The following is a 20,473-nucleotide window of genomic DNA, read 5'->3' as shown; positions in this document are numbered from 1 at the left end:
CACCTCGCAGGCAAAACCCATCAAGTGACCCATCTCAGTAAAGCCACAGATTCAAGCAAATGAAGAGAAAGTTAGGAAGGTTGGCCAGTCTATAAAGAGCTTTAAAAACAAACATGGGGTTTAGACATTTTTTTTTAAAGATTTTATTTGAGAGAGACAGAGAGAGCATAAGTGGTGGGGGGAGGGACAGAGGCAGAGGGAGAAGCAGGCTCCCCGCCTGAGCAGGGAACGCCATGTGGGGCTCAATCCCAGGACCCCTAGGATCAGGATCTGAGCCGAAGGCAGATGCTTAACCAACTGAGCCACCCAGGCGCCCCAGGGTTTAGACTTTAATTCTGAAGGCTTAGGATATTTTTTGTGGCAATGTGACAAGATCAAAATACCTTTTGAGAAGATTATTTTGGCCCGAAGGTAACAAAACAGATTTTTGAGGGGAGGAACGAGAGAATAGGGAACTATGGTTTAGGTACCAGGCGCTGTGTTCACAGTAAGAGTCATGTAAGGTAGGGTAGCTGGATCTTGTGATACCAGCTTCGAAGGAAGGAGCACTGGAGCGTTTTGTTTGTTTGGGGCCAGGGAACCACTGCAGCCCATAAAAGTTCAATCTGATAAAGAGCCAACGCTAGAACCAGCCTGCAACTAAGTTATACTACCTAATATCGAAAGGACGTTTTAGCCAAGCTCTTTATTTCTATACAATGTTGTGATTAGATCACCTCCATTCAGTTAATGAGCGCCCATGAAGTATCATCCATAAAATATCAGTTACTTCGTCCCCTCACAATTATTGAGGCACCTCTAGTCAAGGGAGAGCACTCTGGCAAGGTCCAAGGGTATGAATAAATTTGGGGACGCTGCAAATCTTCCTTCCCTCACTAGTCTAGAAACGACTCTGAATGTCTGCATGCCTGCCATCCCTGTTGCGGTGATTTGTCAGCCTACGCACAGGGTATAGTGAAGGCAGTTTCCGCCGCCTGCCCTAGTATCTGGCTAGGAGAACAGGATTTGAAATCAAATGGATTTGAGTATAAATCCCAGACTTGATATTTGCCCATCTGAAAGGTGTTGCAAACCAGTATGTCCCAGGTTCCTCATTTGTAAAATGAGGAATAACACTACATGCCTCCCAAAACTCTCATGAGTTTTAGCTGAGCTAACCATCCCGACAACCATGCCAGGGGAGGGTTCTGGAGGGCATGGACTGAGCACTGCCTGCTGTCTTAGACCCCCCTCACTTAGGTCTGGGGAAACTGAATGTTCGGCTCATAATTTCTTTGATATTGCCTCTGGAGAACTAAGGGTGGCAATTCTCCTTTGGATAACGAAGCTATCATTGGAGCATCATTTAAAAGTACGTGTTCAACTAGACTAATCTGATGCACTTTATAAAGTTGCAATGTGGGCACCAGAATTCTATTAGGCCCCAAGGAAGCTTAGACTCATAGTTTAAAAAGGAACACAAGTTCAGACAGATGGCACACCATGAAAAGCTCAGTACGGGTGGCTTTCAAGCTTCACTCTAAATATTCCAAAGCTAAGAGTGAACGCTTTTGAAAGATGAGAAGAAGATACACGGATAGTTAAAAGGTGGATCCTGACCAGGATCTGCTATCGACCAGTCATTCCTAACAATGCAACAGAGCTTTGGTGGCCAACAGATCAAAGACATAAACGGTCTTTGTATGTGTGGCTGCTACTTTTAGAAATGTGAAAAAGGGAAATAAATCCCAAATTGTGTGTACTATAGTAGACACTTTAAGACTGATGGAAATCGGACTAACCTAAGTCTATAAATATATATATATATTTATTAAATATTAAATAAATATATGTATTAAATATATATATTGAAAGATATATATCTCCTTAAATACATGTAAGTTTATATATATGAATATCCAAATAATCTCATGGAGTTAAAATACATAGAGATAAAATAAATCAGCTGTATAATAGAAAACAGAATTAAACTGAGAAATCCCTATAAAAGCCTATTAAGAGAATAGCAACTATGAGCATAAATCCCTACTACTCTAGATAGAGATAAGCACTGACTATGGACCATATTTAACTATGAAACACCCATTACTTACCCACGGGATGAGTTTCCATTAAATATCTTTGAGGGAAACGCTGACCTAACGAAAAGGTACCGTTCCCAAAAAATGGGGTCTTGAATATTTGCTTTTAATGCTTTGGGCTAGGCAGCCATGGAGAACTCTACAAAAAGAATCTGTAATTCAAGAAATGCTGCTACTGCCCACAAATTGGATGTGAGAAACAGCGTGGATAGCATCCTTCAAAAGGACAGATACCTGCGTGCTCGTGCGTATGTTACTCATTGTAATCTTGAAAGTGTTAAAAAACTCAACTTTTATAAAATGCTTGGGAACATCAATTATTCTTGGCATTACAGAAGACAATATCACACTTTCTCAAACAGAATCAACGTAACTCATATATGAGTTTATCCTAAATGTGGGCAAGCACAAAATATGCTATCTTCTATAAATCAAAGTGCTTGCTCATTTTAATTAGAAGCTGATTAGGGGATCCCTGGATGGCTCAGCAGTTTAGTGCCTGCCTTCGGCCCAGGGCATGATCCTGGAGTCCCGGGATTGAGTCCCACGTTGGGTTCCCTGCATGGAGCCTGGTTCTCCCTCTGCCTGTGTCTCTGACTCTGTATGTCTCTCATGAATAAATAATAAATAAAAATCTTTAAAAAAAGTTCATCCCTTCTTAAGAAAGAGAGAGAGAGAGTACAGAGGCACACCTGGGTGACTCTGTGGCTTAGCACCGCCTTCAGCCCAGGGCCTGATCCTGGAGACTCGGGATCGAGTCCCACATCGGGCTGCCTGCATGGAACCTGCTTCTCCCTCTACCTGTGTCTCTTGCCTCTCTCGTTCTGCCTCTCATAAATCAATCAATCAATCAATCTTAAAAAAAATTAGAAGCTGATTAGAGAACATGGTATTTTAGAATGACTATTAAATATATATTTGTATATCAAGATAAAATTAAATGTTTATTATAAAGGAGTCACCTAGAATAAAAAGCCTCAGGCCACTACTGACCTTCCTTTATATCAAATGTCATGTAGCAAGCACTCAACCTGAAAACGATTTTAAAACTGCATTTGCTTCCTTACCAAACCGATAAAATATAGAGAATCATATGACTTAGATTCCTCATCATGTGGAGCAAAGGGTACACACTTTCATGTGCCTTACATGTATCCTTTGACTTGGTCAGACCAACTAATGGATTTTATAAAGATGTTTAATGGAACATTGCTTTTAATGGCAACAAATTTGGGACAACCTAATATCCAAAGCAGGACCTTTATTAAATCATTCAAGGAATGAAACAGGGGTGCTCACAATAACGTCATATACATATAATAACATAGTATTTCATGTAGAAAATGCGCATAACTTTAAGTGTGTGGGGGGGAAGCAGATTGCAAAATAATTGTTTTCCCCCAATTTACCTGTGTGTTCAAGTACTGCTAAAATTATCTTATAGCATAATTATTTTTGAGGTTAAAAAAATCTTAAAACACCCACAGGCTCTCCCTTTCCTCTCTCTTATTAGCTTACTTATTACATGAATCACACTGACCCATCAATTCAGTTTGGATTTAACATTTATGCATGACTTGGCAACTTCTACACAATTCCTGCCATTTAATTTCACTTCCATCTTATTTAAAAAGTTGGATAATAAGAAATCAATCACCCTAAAACATTTCAGATTGGATTATAAGGAATTGGGGGAAAAAGATGTTTCAATATGAACAAGAATCATTGGTTCTTTCCAAGAAAAGAAATAACCTCTTAGTATTCAGAAAAAAAAGACCACTGCATTTTTCACATAGAACGGCACCCAAATCTATGGAAATAATCACATCCAGTCTCTAAAAAAGTACTAGGAACTGTCTCAAGAGCTCCCCATAGCTTCTCAAGGTAAAGTCCCACTCTCACTTACGTAGAACTAGCCAGATATATGCCAGGTCCTATGCCCTCAGTAAGTGTTCAAACACGAGCTAGTTACTTAATGCCCCACAATGACCCATTTTCAAAATTAAGAAACTACGTTTCAAATGGATAAAGAATCTCATTCCAAGGCACACTATTCCTAGGGATTCTCATTCATCGTTTCCTGATTCTATGACTCATTATTCCACGGGCCAGGGCACCAGGGCAGCCCAAGACTCCACACGGCCTCCAGGGCAGGGCCCGACACGGTCTTCCTCTCAATACCCCAGAGAGCTGCGAGCACAGGCTTGTGCAAAGTAAAGGGGCAAAAAATAAATGCTTGTCACCACCATAGACCTTCTTGTTTAGTCTTTCAATTTAGGATTTACTTCCAGGTAAATTATCTCTTTAGGATCATCACTGCTATTTTTACAGACATAAAACTATATAGATTCATAACTGAGTTATAAAAAACTTTTAGTGAAATTCTCTGCCCCCCCCCAAAAAAAAAGGTTGAGTAAAGGAAACAAAGTATATGCAGATGAGTAAATTACTGTGAACACAACAATGGAGTATAGCAAAATTTGAAGCAGTCAAGGCTCTAAATCATCTGGCTAATGTGGTTCACAATCACTTTCAGAATGGTGGGTAGGCTGGGTCTAATGGTCTAATACTCAACTGGTGGTTCTCCTTGTGAGGTTATTTTGTCCCGCAGACAACTTCTTCCTGCAGGTGACACCTGGGGACCCTTGGATGTCACAGCTGGCATCTCATGGGCAGAGGCCACAGATGCTGCTAATAAACATCCTATAATGCAAATGACATCCCCTCAAAATGTCAATAGTGCCAAAGTTGAGAAACCCTATACCAGATGATTAATGTAAGGTGAAACTATCCTCTGCTGTTTGAATTAGCATCAAGAGTGAGAGGAGGAGAAGCCTGTATGTCAGGTCCCAGGTTCTGGACAAGGCAAATCGCCCAAGCAGACTATTGTCATCTTCAGTTGACTCAAGGGAAGCCTGTGATTCTGCAGGCTGCAAGGGAGACTGGGAGGGCTTAACACCGACAGGCGCCTAATCCTTAGTGAACGGGCACACGTCTCAAATAGCAGTGTACAGGTGTCCAAGACGAAACCACCAGTTTCCTGGATCCACAGTGGTCAGATCTTCTGCAATTTCCACCCAGTTAAATAAAACTATTATTGCGTGTATTTGGGTAGTTTTGTATCTAAAATTTAATAACAAGGATTGCGGGGGGGAGGGGAACCCAAACAAAGATGATAAATAGAGACTGCTGCTTCCCATCATTGCTTTCCCTGCCTCTAGCCCTCTCCATTTTCTTACTCGGTAGACTATGCATTAGGTGATGGCATCGTGGAAGCCATAAAGCATGTTGTAAATGAAGGGAGTATTTCGGTAGAGTTGATTTCTTAGTAATAATAACAAAAGGGGGGAGAAAAAACAAACATGTTTTAAAAATACTAGGAACAGTGAAACACATCTGTGAAGTCACATCAACATCAGAATATTAACCTCCTGCAACAAGGAGCTTCGATGTACTGGAGGAACCAAAGAGATCTCCAATGAGAGTAAGTTGCCACATTTGGAAGGTCTGTGAGAGGACATTTTAACCTTGAAAGGGAGCCACTGCTAGGATGACCTCCCTCTGCTCCTGAAACTCCAATGGATGCACAGATCCATTAAATAGAAAAGCAAGTAGAAATGCTCAGTTGGATGTAGCAAGGGAATCTGGAAATGATCATCAGAGTGAGGAAAGCATTGCACACCACGTCTTAGATCCTTAAGGACTTTGCTGAGCCTGAAGTCTCAAAGATTTTCACAAGTTGGAAATAAAAACCATCTTTTCTTATTTCTCACTATGCACTTGGGAGTTCTAGGTGGGAATTAACTATAGAACTGCTCTGTCCTTCTCAGTCTTAAACTAAAATGTGGCTTCCTGTAGGGTAGGTAGACAGGGAAATACACAAAAGAACAATTAAAACAAAAATTTCCTAACATGTATTCAAAGAAATCCATCAGTAACACAGTGAGATATAACACATAATTAGTTTAAGAAAGAAAACTAAGTCCATCAGGTTAGCCAAAGACAAAAGTCATAGAAACTATAAAAATACTACAAAGGAATTCAAAAAGTGTCCGACTCTAAAAAGGCCACAAGGGCCGCCTTCTTTTTTTCCCCTGGGAAGTAAATAAACAAGCCTTTAATACAGCTCAGTTAGGTAAAATACTGTACACTGCAAAAGATCCAGAAAACTAGAGCTTCAAGTCATGTTTTAAAAAAGCCATTAAGCTTAATTGAAAAACCAAGTATAGAGTACAAAACAGCAACAAGGGCCATAGTGATCCCATGCCTGGGTGGCTCAGTCAGTTGAGCACAGGACTTTGAATTTTGGCTAAGGTCATGGTCTCAGAGTCCTGAGATTGAGTCCCGAGTTGGGCTCTCTGCTGGGCATGGAGCCTGCTTGAGATTCTCTCCCTCTTCCTCTGCACCACCCCCCTAAATAAATAAATAAATAAATAAATAAATAAATAAATAGCCCACAAAAACCATCTGTATAAGAGACCAAAGAGAAGTCTTTCAGCATTACAGATTTCTTCTGGATTAAAAAATGACAGTAACATAGTAACTATATGTGTGGGATTGCTGCACTTATTCTACAAGAGTCCTTGGTACACACAGCTTCATTAAAGGCAATAAAATAGGAAAAAAACCTCCCAAATTTCCTTAGATCATAAACAATACATTTACCCAAAGAAAAAAATGATACATAACATAGGCAATTCTTCTAGTGGGCCCTGAATAGTCCACATCCCCTTGCAACATGGCTGAATGTTTCAGTGCTGTGTTTTCCTCATCTATAAAATCAGGAGTTGACCTAAATCTCTAAGGTTTTGTTGAGTGTGACATTTGACTTTAGAACTCTGCTTCTAATAGATGTTCAGAAATTTACATTGCTCCTATTGAGACATTTTAAAATAATAACAGACATGCTTTTTCTTTTTTATCTCCTCAATATCCTGAAAGTTTCAATGAAACACCATGGGAGTTGCAGGTATGGGCAGAAAAATAAAATACATAAACACAAAAATTATGTCGAATGTCCACGTTAACATGAGTTTTTACCTAAGACAGGGAATCGTTATTGGCAAATTAATTAATTAAAATCCTATTAACTATTTTTCATGTTAAACTATAATTTATTAAAACAGGAAAACTCCCTTGATGAGAATTATTCTGGATACTCACCAACCAGAATGTGTGCCTTTGCTTGGAATTTAATTTTGCTTTATTAACAGTTCATGCTTAAGGAAGCTCGATGAGTTTGCCTTTGGCAGGTATATATTCGGTCTTAGCCAAAGGTCTGCCCAGATGATAATGTTTTTTGTTTTGTTTTGAAGATTTTATTTATTTATTCATGAGAGACACACACACACACGGAGAGGCAAAGACACAGGCAGAGGGAGAATCAGGCTCCATGCAGGGAGCCCGACGTGGGACTCGATCCCTGGACTCCAGGATCATGCCCTGGGCCAAAGGCAGGGGCTAAACTGCTGAGCCACCCAGGGGGTCCCTCAATAATGTTAATGACTAGGTAGAAAGAGGGAAAAAAATGTGATTTTTACAATCTTGAAAATTTTTTATTCTCCTACATCAACAAAAGGAAAACATTTAATTTTTTCCCTAAAAATAGTGTCTCCTAATTATTTTTTATTACAAAGACATCCTTAATGATGTACTGCTAAAAAATGTCTGTGTCATTATCCCTGCTATCCTAGACTCAAATAACATAATTTCTTCTTTGGCAATTTAAAAATACAAATCTCTCCAGAGTTGTACAAACCCTCAAACCCACCTGGAGTGGACCCTTTAACACTTTCCATTTTTCTGAGTCAGACACTCCTCACTTAAGGCCAAAGCAACCTTGAGTTCCCTAAGTTAATAAGCACTTTAACAGTTACAACCATGCCTCTCTACTGCCCCTAAAGAGGTTTAGATTTGCTCTAGGGTATTCTTTCATTCTTAACAGAATTACACTTCCAAGGACCAGCACTGGAGAATATCTAAATCTTCTTTCACTTACAATTCAACTGTGGAGAAAGTCATAAAAAGGTTTCAGCACCCAGTACTTAGGATGACCTCAGGCTGGCTAAATCGAAACCACTCAGAAGCAGAAAACTACTCAAAAAATATCCTTCAAGAAATTCTAAAAGATACAACTAAGAGGAATCTCTTATTCAAGAATAAGAGTAATGATTTTAAATTTTTTTAAAAAATCAAGGTACAATTAGAATCGAATGGACCAACATTTTCCATTTTAGCCCACGCTTACCTCTCCCGAGGAACAGCAAACCAGTACTCTGGCTGCTTTCTTCGTTTGCCATACTGCTGGACCATGGCTGCAGTGTGAGTGGCAAAGGATTTTCTCATTGGTTTTCCTACTTTAATGCACAGAAACATGGGTGGAGTCTTGCTTTTCTCCTCTTTTGAAGGAAGTATATCTGAATCACACATGAAGAAAATCTTCCTCAATATTGACAATATTGGTGAAAGTAAAACCTTTGGACTTAAACAAAGAAGAGCGCCCGATCCCCTCTTAGTGACAGAAAATCAACACCTTTTGACAAAACACCATCCAATTAGAACTAATTACATTTTTCAGACCTCCTTTAGCAACAAAGGAAAAAGCTTTGCATGTTTGAGTCTGTTTTGCATCACATAAGATGCCATGTGCTGGGAATAAGCCATAAAAACCAACACGAAGTGATAGTTTGCAAGAATACACATCAATGAATGATACCGAGGACCCAATTACACCATAAGACAACTTAACTTAGAACAGAAAGATCTTCAAAAACATTTCAAACTCCTTCAGATTTAGAAATTCAAAGTGAAAGGGAAAGTTACTTGAAATAAAAAAAAACAATAACACTACTTTCAAACAAGAAATCTATGTCACAGTTCAAGTTCCAAAATAGATACCATACAATGCTAATTTTTTTCTCAATTAACGTATCAGTAAAGATATACTCTATTTCAAAAACACTGTTCTCAAACAATTGCTCTAATTTTGCTTATATCCGTATGTTTCAGAAAGCCAACTCTACGACAGAATAACTAAAGCAAAGTGGCTTACCTTCAATGGGTACCTGAATTCTCTTTAGTAGCCACAACTGAATTTCAGACTTATTATCCATTTGCACGCCCTGGCAGCTGTTGTCCAGAGTAGATTCTGAAGAGGTGTTTAAAGACCCTTTATCCGTATTTTCTTCTGTAGAAGAGGCCAGTTGCAGTGGGAGGGACACTCTCTCTTTGACCCAGGTTTTCTCTGGCTCCTTACTGCCCTCAGTTGGAGGACCACGTACCTGGGGGAGAGAACTACTAAGGGTGATATCTATTCCCAGTGGCTCAGTGCTTTTGCCATCACTTAATTCTTCCTTCTGCAAGTTGTCAGGTAACTGTGACCCTTCTTTGTTCTTATTAAGGTAATATTCAATGAGTTTAACTTTATCTAGATCTTCATGTATGTTCAGTGTGTTTTCTACCTGGCTTTCTGGGGAACCAGACTGCTTGTCCACCTCTGGCATCGTATCTTGCTTCTCACGGGTTTCTAAATCCAGGGCCCCCTTCAGTTCAGCATCATTATCTGTTCCTGAAAAGTTCAGGGCTGACTGCACCTGCACTTCTGTAGCAGAACTAATGATATGGGACTTAGCCTTCCTTAGCTCTTTTGGGTCAAGAGAAAGGCACTCCTTTGAGGTGTCTCTTTTGTCCATTCCACTATCAGTATGAGAAGAAAGTTCTTCCAAGTCAACAAAGTCATCATCTTCCCCTAAAAGGGAATTCTCTTTGGCTATGGATTCAAATGCAGCACGAGTGTCAGAAGGTTCCTTGCTGACCTTAGTCACTGCGGTAGACTCACTGGCTGTCTCTGTAGAAGATTCTGGTGTCTTTAACTTTCCTGACAGAGGGCTATCTGAGGGCTTCATGTGTGTGTATTCTGTTGACTTCTCCAAAAATCTTGTTGATTTGGAATCTGAAGCCATGGTTCTCTCCCCATTCTGCTGCCGTTTTTCCTTGTTGAGAGATTTGAACTTACTGAATGGGTTGATGTCTTTTTCTGAAGCCAGGTCTTCCCATTCTCCAGGCCTGTACAGAGGACAAAGATCCTGAGGTAGGTCACTGTCGGGGGAAAAATGGTGGGTGCACATGGAATGTTAAAAACAAAACCAAAAACAAAATGGAGGAAAGGCAAAAATTAAAACAAAACCCAACCAAAAACTAAAACATAAACATACTGCAACTTAAACTGATGTCTAAATGATTTCAGAATAAGGAAATGAAATCAAGAAACTGACTTCAAAATGAAACATAAATGAACTACAAGAAGGGGCAAAACAAGAAAGCATGAGAGTTGCATATCCTACTAGAAGGACATGAATGATTTTTGAAGTCATTTATGAACATGGAGATGTCACCCACCAGATTTTTAATGATGGAACAATGTTTCTGATATTCATGAATAAAAGGACAAAGGGAAATAAATGTTTTAGCATGATGACCTAAATTCTTTAAATATTCAAAGCTGTTCCTTTTTTATAAAATAGTATACATAAACCAACATTATTTCTGAATGGCTCAATGACTGAGTAGCTATTCATTTAACTTGTATAAATTACCAGTCCTGAACCCTAATTTTGAGTTTCCTCACTTAGGACCTGATGTTTCCAATACTAGACATCCTTCTACTCCTGAGGGAGATGCGAGAAGCTTCCACTGTTATTGTGGATATATGGCACCTGCTCCATTTTACACTTTAAAATTTACAGAAAAGTAAATCAGGTAAGCTCTTACAATACTAAGGTTAAAAGTCTTAATTTCTTAACTCATAACAATATCATTTCACTTTATGGCAGTGGGCACTGGTTTATCAGCTGAAACATACTGTCCCTCAACAACAGATGCTTTTCTACCCAGATTTGAATTACACAAAACTATTGGTTAGACATGTTCTCCAAAGTTTAAAATAAATGGTCAAGAGACATCATTTTTAAGCCATGACTGGTAAGATTTTGAGTAACCCGTATTTTCACTTACCTTAGTATTGACACTGGGTTAAACACAGATATATAAAGACCCTTTTTAGATTTCAGAAATAATTTTGTTTTCTAAAAAGGCTAGATAGGACTCAGGTAATACTTTATTACTCTGGCTTTGAAATCACCAGGGTAAGAAGGTAACAAAGCACCAGGAAATTCTCAAGTTAGAAGACTACCCCCCAAACTTACAAATCATATGCATGGAACATCCATTCTTTCTCCAATGGAAAAAAAAAGCCCACATAACTGCTAGGCTCTGACAAATGCTTAAAAAAATTCTTTCATTCATAGTTCATTTCAAGAATTTTTTTTATTTTTTTTTATTTATTTATGATAGTCACAGAGAGAGAGAGAGAGAGGCAGAGACACAGGCAGAGGGAGAAGCAGGCTCCATGCACCGGGAGCCTGACGTGGGATTCGATCCCGGGTATCCAGGATCGCGCCCTGGGCCAAAGGCAGGCGCCAAACCACTGCGCCACCCAGGGATCCCTCATAGTTCATTCCAATTCAATAAACATTTGCTGAGCCCCTACAAGCCATATGCTAAATGATGATTTTGACAGTGTCTCTGTTCTGCAGGAACCCGTAATATACAAAAATGTTCTGTCCAATACCAGCATCCCAGGAGATATTAAAGATGCGCTAATCCTAGAGTCAAATAAATCAGTGTAATGTTTCATAATTCCGATTTAGGATCCTGAATTTAATTTGCTATGTTGAAGATTATATGAAGTCTTAAAACAAAGAAACTCAGTGTTTCACATACTCGGTTAATAAGCAAAACTTTCTTCCATGAACATCCAAAACCCATTGATCCATCGTCCTTCTCTGCCTAGTTTGCCTCCCACAGAGAGATGTGACTGCACTCTGCTCGGCCTCCTATATTACCCTGTCTACCCCTCCCTTCTTGTTCATCTACCAAGTCTGAGTTTGGATAAATTTAACCATCTGGTTTTTTGTGCTGCAGCCGCCAAGCCCTGCTGGGGCAAAGTACACAGCGGTGTCAACAAGCACTACTGTTAATGTTTTCTAGACTCAGCTAGGCACCTAAGGCTGATCAATAATCCCTTCAGTTGTTCCCTTCCTGTTCTCTGGCTGTGTCAGCTGGACTTACAAAATGTCCTACACAAAAAACACAAAGACTGAAGGTGAGGATGGGGAGATCTTACACACACACACACACACATGCACTCTTAAAAAACAATTTGCAGGCAGCCCAGGTGGCTTAGTGGTTTAGTGTCGCCTTCAGCCCAGGGCGTGATCCTGGAGACCCGGGATCGAGTCCCACGTCAGGCTTCCTGCATGGAGCCTGCTTCCTCCCTCTGCCTGTCTCTGTCTCTCTGTGTCTCAAATAAATAAAATCTTAAAAAAAAATTGCAAATTGCAGTCAGATAATTTGTACTTGTTTTACCCTACAACTTTTAGTAACAATGGAATTTTAGGCTTTTTTAACTTTTAAACCATCGATGGAATTCTGAAGTCAATGCCAATTTTCCATCAGACTGATCCCACTCACACATTCTCTTTTGCCCAATGGTGCACCTACTGCTCACTAGGCTGCAAAGTCTTCACATGCTTGCATCCAAGGCAGGAATCAGTACACAATTCTGAAATAAACTGAACACAGTAGGAGCCAATGCTTAACTCTCCTTCCCCGCCACGCCCCCCCCCCCCCCCCCGCCAGCTATAGCATTACCCTGGACCCCAGATTGCTAAACACAATCTCACGATGAGAGAAATCTTTCTGTAAAGATGTACCTTCCTTTTCTATTATTAAAAAGAGTGCTTAACGTCCTGACCTAAAGATGTGCAATCGTATTCCTCCACGAGAAGCCACCATCAGGCAAGAAGTGCCCCCTTTCCCTGGCCATCCACTTCTAAACTTAACTACATCCTTCCTCATTCTCATCTTCTTTCTTATTATCACAGAGAACCTAATGTTTATTCCTTATTTCCAGAACTAACACCTCGCGTCCTCTTCTTTGCCTCCACCTGAGACTCCCAGGCAGCTGGACGTTGCCTCACAAGGGTCCTCCTGGGACGCTGTGTGCACTTCCATGCATGCGGTGCACTTAGGCACCACTTCTCCATCTGTCTACTGCACCCAGGAGACTGCATGTTCCTCAAGGGCAGAGGCCGGGACCCCCTCGTCGTCATCTCCCTGCCACACAGGAGCATGCACTAAGATGAAGTGGAAGCCTCAACTGCATGGGCAACAAGATGCCCCAAGGATGATGAACAGGGTTTCAGAGATGAATGCAAGGTTCGCATAATAACAGCTTAGAGTTCGCAGGCATCAGGCTATTTTTTAAGAGTCCTGCTGTATCAATATGTTTAGTTCTTAAAATAGCCCTACAGGCTGAAGAATCCTACTCATTCCATTTAACAGATGAGAAAACTGAGGCTTGGAACTGAGTAACTCAGGCAGGCCATGGAGCCGTGAGTGGCAGACCCAGGGAAACCCAGGCCGCGGGGCTCCAGACCCAGGCATCATGCAGAACCGCCTGGCCTGCCACACCACCTCAACACCTCTCACTTGGATCCTTCTGGCAGAATTTAGACACACCTCAATGCCCGTGCTCGGTGCTAGCTTCAGTGGCTTGGATCAGGAGGAGGGCTGAGGGGTCAGACGCCAAGGACTGTGAGTCCAGGGAAACCTGCTGGTGTACACCTCTAAGGGTGCTGTGTCTGGGTTAGGTCTCTAAGTATCTCCTTTTCCTAAGTCGCAAGGGCGAGTTTCCCTCTGCATAGTTAGGACCACTGCTTTCCCTCTACCTCCCTATCACTAAGGGTTTCTGAAGATTTTTACTTCTACCAGACATGGAGAAATAGGAACACTGACAAAGGGACAGTAAGAATCCAAGTATCCCCTTAAATGGATTCCCTCAGCTTTCTTAACCCTCTTTCTCTTTTTTTCATAGGGAGCTTCCTCCTTCTCTCCCCCTCTCTCTACTTTTTCCAAAAAACAAAAAACAAAAAAAAAAACCCCTCAGGGATCCCTGGGTGGCGCAGCGGTTTGGCGCCTGCCTTTGGCCCAGGGCGCGATCCTGGAGACCCAGGATCGAATCCCATGTCGGGCTCCCGGTGCATGGAGCCTGCTTCTCCCTCTGCCTGTGTCTCTGCCTCTCTCTCTCTTTCTCTCTCTGTATGACTATCGTAAAAAAAAAAAAAAAAAAAACAAAAAAAAACAAAAAAAAACAACTCAGTTTTAGGAGGCAAAAATATTCAAGCCTAAGGTAATATTCATCTCTGTTTCGGGAACAAACAGCTACAGGGACAGTGGCCTCCACACTGTCCACCCCGAGCTCTCTCCGTGCAGGATGACTAAGGGAAGATGTGAGTTAGGAGGACTGCCCATGCTAGAGTGTGAATGAGAACAGAACTCTGCTTAACAACTAAATGGAGAGAAAAAAGCTATTCTTTTATTGGTAACCTGACTAAAATTCTTTCAGAGAAACTTCATTTCTTCTTCTATTAATTCATTAAGAACATGCATTGCTTTTCAGAAAAATAAGCCAAAGAAATACCATTTTTATGTGCTGGTGTTCTTGCTTTTCTCCTTTCAATTTTTGTACATTCAACCTTCCCCTTTATCTCCATTTCCTCTCGTTTTTCAATTAAAAGAAAAATCTACTGCACAAATCTTCCACCTTCCAATTCACCGCTACACAATCTCCCACTCCTGCCTTTTAACTGCATTTAGTTCTCCAAACACTTTAAGTTTTTTGTTTGTTTAGGTTAACAAAGAAATATCTCTTACGATGGCAAGGCATCTTTGATCTTCATGTGGGAAATGTCATTATAGAGAGCAATGGAAACCACCTCTTCCATGGGACAAATGAGGCCATACTCCTCACAACCATTTTCAATGACCAGGGGGTCAGATTTGTGAGGGTCAAACATGATGTTGTTAGGAGTAACAATCATGACGCCTCCGACCACGCCCTACAGGAGAAAGGACAAAACAGAATCATGACAAGCAGGAATGCAACCACCACAGTGGCTTTCAAGAACTCACATTGCCATTCGGGTAGTCCCGGGGAACTGTGGCATCCTACACAGCAATTGCATCCCTTTTAAGACGCTAGAGCAACAGGCTGAGGAAATGCAGTGCTGGGCGCTAGGCAGTGAGGCAGAGAAAACAGAGCTGCCTCGCCACTGCAGCCAACCGAGCCTCCTGGCAGAGCTGCTGCCATAGCACAACTGTAGTGGGATCCTGGGTTGCATGCCTATGTCCACACCCCCCCCCCCCCCCGTTCACTATAAATTGCGAAGGGCTGTCCCAAGTGCTTTTCCACTTGAGAACCGGGTGCTTTCCGAGTCGCTCAGCACATGTTCACCATGTGTCCAACAAGTGAGTGCTACTGTGCTATGGAAGCATCTGTCTCAGAGCCATGGTGCCCAATGAGAGCCCTAATATTTTTCTCTAAAATGTTTAGAAAGGCCACATTCAGCAAAATGTGACACAAATAGGGATATGAAATTTTTGCAACCAGAAATGAATATAGTAAACGATGGAAGTTAATAGCAAAATCCAGTAATTTGGTGGGAGCTTCTGTCTGAAGCTTGGTCAGCATACTATTTTATAGATGGCCACAGGGATATTACCTACCAGAGAACCCGGACACAGAAGATTCCTTGATTCTTTATCTTGGTTCTCTTACTGAGTTAACTGATCATCTTTGTGAAAAATTTTTCATTTTTCAAGAATTACTTATCCTTGGTTGCAGAAGTCATAAATGCATATCAATGATGTATTTTCCTACCATTTGGAACCTGGCATGAAGTCTCTACTATGAACATAGGAATTCACTTTATATATCAACATAACCCCTTCTTCAGAGACTAAGAGTTGGATTTGCTCTTTGTAAAACACACCAACCATCTTTTATTATTTATTTATTATTTATTATTTTATTACTACCCCCCTACAGATTAAATTTTATTATTGTTCCTATTTTATAGATGAGGAAAGTGGAGGCTGAGGCAACTCCAATACCATGTCCTTGGTTTCCAAGCTAGTTCCAAGCAGAACTGGATTTTAAATTCACCGAGTCAAACTCCAGCCTTTGCTGTCAAGCATATCCTATACTGGTTCCCTAGCAATGTTTGGGCCAAGAACTGAAACATGAAATGATAAATCCAAGGCCACAGAGGATCCTATAATAAGTAAGATGCCAGGCATCCAACAGGGGAAAACTAATGGACACTTACATAAAATCTTAAGTTAAACTCTGGGAAAGATATTTTAATGTCTCCTGTCTTGAGTTATTTGGAACCTACTTTAGTTTTCCATTGAGTCCAAGAAAAGGAAACAAATTACAGTGCTATATACCTTTCCATCGGTGAAGTATCGACAATTCATTTTTAGAAATTTTACCACGCCTGGCTCATCTTCTTCGGAAGTGGATGATAAGACTCTTTCAATGGGTTTTAAGGCCTTTCTTGCTAAGTCAGCATCCTTTAAGAAAGCAAAAATTCCAAAAGTCAAATAAAGGATTTTTTTAAAAAAACAGATTATTTAAGAAAATCAAGACATTTAAGTTCCCCATAAGGAACTTGTTTCTATGTAACTTCAACATGAAAATGAGGCAAATATCCTTCATCCTTTAAAAATGATCACAAATACAGTAAATATCCAAATTAAATTAAGGTTTAAGCAACAAATGTGTACATATGGAACCGTAAAAATGGCTCAAATGTTTTTAGAAAATAATCTAAATGAAGGAATTCATATTTAGCTCACAGCGCAAGTTCTCTAGAAAAAAAGAGTAAAAGAAGTACAAATAAAGGATCAGTCTCACGGAGAGTTTAACTTCACACTTTTTACATAAACGAGGTATGCATTTTTGCCTCTGAGACCTTAAACGTGAATAGGTTTCTTTTTGATAAGATGCATTCTCTCAACTAATAACAAATCTCCCATTTGGGGAGATTACAGATAAAAACCTAAGTGAAAAACAACGTGTAAAATTCTACGACTCAAAAAATATATTTGATAAATACAAACGTGAGCTCATGAATGGCATACATACAGGCAGTTTATCATATTCTGCATCTGATGATGAAGGAGAGACAGTAGCACCAGGACTAGATGATGATAACCTTAGGGTACTGGAAGGAAAGTTGGCATCTGGCACAAAAAGGACCTGTGAATGGGAAAGAAAAGCTGAGTACCAAGAATCAGGCAGGCAACACTAGGCAGTGTTTGGAACAGTTGCTCTTTGTATAGTAACATGCTAAGTACATGGCTTTGCAAAGCTCATAAGTACCTTGGGGCCTTCTAGCCTAATCTATGAAACAATACTCAGAAACAGGAATATGTGCAGTGCAAAAGGTATGGGACACATCTATAGATACAGCAGGAGCTCACAGAAGAGGAGAATAAGGTGGGTGAGCACCCTGGGCACGTCGTATAAAGCAAGTAGGTCCATGCGGAGCTTTGATCAGTATGGGAGATTTAAATAGGGAGGAAAGAAGCTTCAAGGAAGGGTACTAATAGCACAAGGAAAGAGAGGAGAAAGGAGCGTAGTGTGCAGGCCCTGAGTGCTAACGCAATAAGATCATTATATGATAAGCTGTACAAAGTAGGATCAATAATCTCAATACTTTCTCTTCTATCACTGTCAGCTTATCTAAAAACAAAAATTAAAATCTCCCAAACTGTTCACAAGAGCCTCCTTCTGCAAAACGTACTGGTTCCTGAGATGTTATTATGATCTTTCCATTCAACATGCTTATAATGAGACAAGTGACATTTTGCCATGTATAATATGCAGTCTTTTTTTTTATTTTTTTTTTTATTTATTTATGATAGTCACAGAGAGAGAAAGAGAGAGAGGCAGAGACATAGGCAGAGGGAGAAGCAGGCTCCATGCACCGGGAGCCCGATGTGGGATTCGATCCCGGGTCTCCAGGATCGCGCCCTGGGCCAAAGGCAGGCACCAAACCGCTGTGCCACCCAGGGATCCCCATATGCAGTCTTAAAATGAGGACTTCTAATGTCATAAAACATAATTCAGCATTATTCCCATAAAAACCTTTCAATATTGTTAATCACCCTTCCCCATCCTGTCTCTATTTCAACTTTAGTTATTTACATCTCTCCCTAATCCAGAAAAAAAAAAGTGAAGCAACAACAAAAGACACCTTGTAATAAAGGCAGGAAAACCAACATCAAAGAGCAATAAGTAAGATGAGGACTAATGACTCCTGAAACTACATGGTCCAAAATTACCAAAACACTCATTGAGAGGTGGGCCATAAAATGGGTTGGGTTTCCGAAGAAACAACGCAAAGAGATGGACGTCATTAGTCAGCAGACTTCAACTTCCATAAGATAAAAACAAGTCGGTTTCTCCTACGTATTTTCTCACTAAGTCTCCTAAAGAGTATCCCAGGCTGAAACTACTGGTCTTTGATGACACAGAGACAGTTAATGCAATGACCAGTTTTGGAGAATTGTTCTTTATAACATCTTTGGGACTGGGTAGCCTGGGTAGCTCAGTGGTTGAGCGTCTACCTTCGGCTCAGGTCGTGATCCCAGGATCCTGGGATCGAGTCCCACATCAGGCTCCCTGAAGGGAGCCTGTTCTCCCTCTGCCTATGTATCTGCCTGTCTCTGTGTCTCTCGTAAGTAAATAAATAAAATATTAAAATATATATATTTTAATATTTTATTTATACATCTTCGATGTGGATCATTGGCAAATGCCAAAGTGTAGAGTTCAATAAAAGCAATTTACAGAAGGCTACAATGATATGGTCTTGGCATACAGCTCTTACTTACCTTATGTATCTAGACTAGAGGAATCAAGAGATGACATTTCTTCCAAGCACTTCTCCATTAATATATATATATATTTTTGTATCTGAGCTCTTGACAAGTGTTAGGCAATACAGGTTAAGTTCTACTGTCTGGCATGTTCTAAATGTCAAATCAAAGGGATAATTCCTGTGCTTACACAGTTCACTGCAGTGTAGATAGAGGTGACTATCTGTGTTGGATGCTGGAAAGCTCAGTAAGAACATGGGCTACCTCAACAGGAAAGTCAACCTGGAACATGGGCAAGGGTAAAGTTTACCTCCTGACTTCTGAGAATAACTGAGTCTGCTCCCACACACAGGCAAATGAGGGATTTGAGGTCTTCAAGTTCTTTACTGTGAAACAAACCTGTCATCATTTTAGCTCAGAAATTGTTCTAAGCATGTGCAGCTAAGGTACTCAGTGATTATAAAAAACAACTTGAACCATGTATCTGCAAGGTTACTAACTTCTGCATGTGCTCAAGATAACTGCTTGAAAGAGTACATTTTTGTACATGTCCTGAAATCTGATGTAAGCATCCAAACTAACAGCCAAACTCAGGACTTCTAAAGAAATTTCTATGCCTCAGTTATTTAAGCTTTTCTGCTTATTGGTTTTGGCCTTTTAAGCAACAAAAAGTCTCTAGTAAGATGTTAGTTCAAGAAGTTTCCATTTCCGCTGAGAATGACTTCTTACATATGGTCACTCGCCCAGCCAGACCAGTTCCCTTTCCTACCTCCTGGGGACCATCAAATCAGTCTCTAGGAGGGTGAGTCTCAAATGTTTTGGTATCAGAGCAGATAAAAGCAGCTTTGAGTTATCAGACCCACTGAGATGAAAGGAATACCTACCCCTTCAGGCACTAAAAGTACTTAAAAACCCTTGAAAACAAAAAGTTATCTATAGTTTTTGAAAGCCCCTCAATTTCACTCTTCTAGATTTCTTGTCTTTGTCAGCAAAATCCTGATTACAGCTGGGTCCTGGGACAGTCAATAGCGCATAACTGTTCAGTTATATAAGAGCTGGACAGCATAGCAAAGGCTCGAAAAGACATCAGGGATATTGTGGCCCAACCCCTAACTTCAGGGATTAGGAAACTGAGATCCAAAAGGGAAACCGAGGACTTGCTCATGTCAAACAGCTACTACAAGGTCAGTCGGAAACAAAGCTTGAGGGCTCCTATTTTTGGCATTTTTTCCATTATAATTGGCATATTAAAACTCTCCTTTTGCTTCCTACTGGCTACTGGACCTTAATTTATCTAGTACTAATATTTTATTTGTGGACATAGTTAAAAAAAAAAAAAAGAAAGAAATCATTCTAAATTATGTTCCTAGACTCCAGCAGTCTTTAGCCTTGAATTAGTAAATTTACATCTAGGTTCTCTGCTATGAGACAGTGATATATTATGCAGCAATACTCCAGATGATAAGAAATTCCAAAAAGGACAAATCTACTATTAATTTTCCTGGAGATAAATTTTTATTAGTTTTTGAAGAGTTTTAAATGCATATTTCCCCTCCATTAACTGGTACTGGCAGTATGCTAATTCTTCCTTTTGACAAGAACAT

The 20,473-nt window shown here is 40.3% G+C and overlaps 1 protein-coding gene across 5 annotated transcripts in view; it reads right to left on the bottom strand.

Annotated features, from left to right (window-relative positions):
* The window catches only part of NCOA7 (nuclear receptor coactivator 7), a 158,001-nt gene that overhangs the window by 35,571 nt on the left and 101,957 nt on the right, over positions 1 to 20,473 (bottom strand). For 4 of the 5 annotated variants that reach the window (XM_055310424.1, XM_055310425.1, XM_055310423.1 and 1 more), the window contains 5 exons: positions 17,131 to 17,244; positions 16,431 to 16,556; positions 14,856 to 15,040; positions 9,133 to 10,178; positions 8,329 to 8,497 (listed from right to left, as the gene is read on the bottom strand). In XM_055310424.1, the coding sequence (XP_055166399.1) occupies positions 8,329 to 8,497; positions 9,133 to 10,178; positions 14,856 to 15,040; positions 16,431 to 16,556; positions 17,131 to 17,244 (1,640 nt within the window). The remainder of the gene's footprint in view (positions 1 to 8,328; positions 8,498 to 9,132; positions 10,179 to 14,855; positions 15,041 to 16,430; positions 16,557 to 17,130; positions 17,245 to 20,473) is intronic. The other variant, XM_055310426.1, reaches the window with a different exon arrangement.

Source organism: Nyctereutes procyonoides, unplaced genomic scaffold (assembly GCF_905146905.1).
Source record: "Nyctereutes procyonoides isolate TBG_1078 unplaced genomic scaffold, NYPRO_anot_genome, whole genome shotgun sequence".
Classification (NCBI taxonomy): domain Eukaryota; kingdom Metazoa; phylum Chordata; class Mammalia; order Carnivora; family Canidae; genus Nyctereutes; species Nyctereutes procyonoides.
Note: the sequence above shows the minus strand (reverse complement) of the source record. Positions and strands in the feature narration are given on the sequence as shown.